Source organism: Euprymna scolopes, chromosome 40 (assembly GCF_053919585.1).
Source record: "Euprymna scolopes isolate OS-2025 chromosome 40, ASM5391958v1, whole genome shotgun sequence".
Taxonomy (NCBI): Eukaryota; Metazoa; Mollusca; class Cephalopoda; order Sepiida; family Sepiolidae; genus Euprymna; species Euprymna scolopes.
This window is the reverse complement of record NC_136521.1, coordinates 23,054,627-23,057,620: the sequence shown is the minus strand read 5'-3', so window position 1 is coordinate 23,057,620 and position 2,994 is coordinate 23,054,627. Positions and strand designations below refer to the sequence as shown.

The window sequence follows — 2,994 nt, the reverse complement described above, 5'->3', positions numbered from 1 at the left end:
AATGTATTGACAAAAATTTTTTCCTGATATGAAAATACAACAAGCAATTATGGAAAAACAAATAATTATTTATTTTTAATATAAAGAATCAAAGTGTTCTAAATAAGAGCCCTTCGATGAAAAAGCGGGTTTTAATTGTTGGCACAAAACTTTCCCAAGTATGTGCCGGTGCCTTGCTTTAAAGCCGTATACACATTGAGAAGCCTCTGTCATCAACTTAACTGCTCGTTCCACACCTTGGGAATGTGAAGGGAAATCTGGCAAGTCATGCTTTTCGCCTGTTGACAATGAACTCTCTAATTCACTGTCAGAAAAGTCTTGTGTAAGTGGTGGCTCACAGACTCCATTTACTGACAAATCTATTAAATTTGTCCAGTGTAGAGCCTTAAAGTTGATCATCGGGATCTTTTTAAATCTTTTCTTGGCTGGTTCCCCTCTTCTGAAACAATATAAAAAATAATTTGAGTTTAATCTTTAAATGCAATTTATACTGCTTTAATAAGATTTGGTGAAATTAAATGTAATCTTTAAAATGTCACAATAAATTGATGTAAGTTTTATATGAAGAAATATTAACTTACCTAATGGTCAAAATTCTTTTTATTCCCTCTTCTCTTACTTCAAGTTCATCTGATTTTACCATAGAAAATAAAATATTTTCTGGCAGTAATGCAAAAGCATTAAACTGAATGTTTTTAAGTGAATTTTTTTTTAATTTCAGTTGGTTGCTTCTATATTCTCTGAATCATATTATAAATGTACATTTGTTGGTGGTGGAATTTGTTATTTTTTTTAATGTCAAACCAACAAATCGCATATACATTTACAATAAAATTGATCAAACTATGCAATTTGGTTGAAAGATTATGCAGATATGTCCCACGAGTCCATAGGCACATGAGCCTGATAGCCAACGTTAACCATCTAGCTTGGTCCAATTTTCCAGGACACAAATCTAGGGTCTACCTTACCTCTTGAAATCCCAACTGTATACTCGTAGAGCAGTCTTTGGTCATTACTTAGGCTATCCTTGTCTTCAAATTCACACTCCAAGGAATTCCCAACAGCGGAAAATGCTATTTGTAGTAAATTATGGCAATCATTTGCACATAATTTACCCAATGGACCACTGAATATTGTGGGGCTTTTTGTGGTGCCATCTAAATGTTTGAACAAATCCCTAAATGGAAGTTCATTCTGGTGTAAGGAGCAACCAATAGTATGAAGATTTTTTTTTTTTTTTCTAAAAGTGTAACCAGGCCACCTTCATAGCCTGTGTTCGCATTTGTGTTGTTAAAAAGGACAGCCTTAATGGTGCTTAAACTTTTGAATTCCTCTAAAACATCAGCCACTTGCTCTGCAAGAACATTACCAGTTGCTCTAGTATCCGGAAAAATTCGGTGAGTCAAATATAGACTCTCATTTGCTGTTTCTTTTGTTATTGTGAGGTGACGTTCAGATGCTTTGGGTTTTTTTTCACAATTTGAAATCCATTTACATCCACTGATTCTTTGTAGAGCAGTGCATCTTTGTCTGTCCTCCCATCAACACCTATACAAAGAAGATTTTCCATATTTTTGCTGTGGTTTTGATAGGCATCTGCGTTTACTTTAGCGTTTGCCCTATCAATTTTACATTTATCCATATAGATATTCTTTATATCTATATTAGGGATAAGAAGGCCCATGGCCCTCAAATCCAAGAGCAGGGCATGGCCAAGACTGGCTCCAAGATTAGAGGATATATCACCCCTGACTAATTCAAGAGCAAACCTTGGGATTTTTGTAAGGTTATAGGGCACTTTGAGATGACTATCTGGCTGTATGTAATCTGCTTCATCACTTGGAGAAGATGAGTGACTTAGAGATGTACTTGGAGAAACATGATCTTGGATAGATGATGTTGATGCTATGGGAGATGTTTTTTGTTGGATTTCTCTTTCTCCTTTTCTTTTACTTTTTTTTATTGCGGTTTTATCTATTGGACCAAGTTGGAATGTGCCCTTGGGCCCTATTTTACTCCTTTGGTTTTTTAAATATTCTCGGTCTTCCGTAGGAACCTTGAATATCAGATTAAAATGAAATTTACTAAGATTAAAAATACAGTTTAACATATTAAATTAAAAATATTTTACATGTAAAATAAAATGAAAAAATTGATTTAAATATTTATTTCAACTGTGGAAACCAATATCAGCCTTTGAAAAACACTGAATTTTGAAATATAAATAAATGACAATAATTATAAAAAGTTTAAATATTTTAATAGTTGTGTTTAATTTGTAAAATTATATATTTTAATAGTATGTTTAATTTGTTAAATGGACTATTTTAATAGTATGTTTAATTTCTTAAATTAATTCGTGTGAATTCGAAGGTTAAAAAATGTAAACAAGGGGCAGATAAATACTACCGGTGAAAGTCGAAAAAATATCCAATAAATAAAACTTCTTTTACTAAGTCGTCTTTTGTATTTGAAACTATATATTTTAATATATTTTATTTTTGTTTTTGGTCATTTTATTTAAATTAATATGAAAATAGATAAGAAAATTTAAACAATAATTTCTTTAATAGATTTTATTATTTTACTCTTGTTTAACCTCAGATTTAATTTATGGATACATATTTCCGGTGTCACCGAAATTACGACTAAGATTGCAAATATTGATGTCTTTAAATTCAATTTCGCAAAAAAATACAAATTTTTGGAAAAAAATATTTTGTCAGGTGATTTAGGGTGTTATTTCATAACTTTCCATCTATTGACCTATTTAAAGTTCCAAAATCGACCTACCCTAATATACATATATATACATATATATATTCATTTATATACATATATATATACATATATATATATACATATATATATTCATTTATATATATTTATATATATATACATATATATATACATATATATATTCATATATATATCTATATATATACATATATATATTAATATATATATATATTTATATATATACATATATAT

The 2,994-nt window shown here is 29.8% G+C and overlaps 1 protein-coding gene across 1 annotated transcript; it reads right to left on the bottom strand.

The window, feature by feature from the left end:
* Positions 1 to 47: 47 nt before the first annotated feature.
* Positions 48 to 2,194, bottom strand: LOC145265759 (uncharacterized). Its single transcript, XM_080121811.1, has 2 exons — positions 582 to 2,194; positions 48 to 439 (listed from the first exon to the last, which is right to left on the bottom strand). The coding sequence occupies exons 1-2, from the start codon at positions 641 to 643 to the stop codon at positions 76 to 78; spliced, it is 426 nt and encodes a 141-aa protein (XP_079977937.1). The 5' UTR covers positions 644 to 2,194; the 3' UTR covers positions 48 to 75.
* Positions 2,195 to 2,994: the final 800 nt, after the last annotated feature.

Bases quoted from the DNA above. Each gene is read 5' to 3' on its own strand.
- LOC145265759 (XM_080121811.1), bottom strand. From the start codon at position 643: ATGGTAAAATCAGATGAACTTGAAGTAAGAGAAGAGGGAATAAAAAGA. The intron at 440-581 runs GTAAGTTAATAT...ATATTGTTTCAG, and splicing joins AAAAGAATTTTGACCATTAG to AAGAGGGGAACCAGCCAAGA.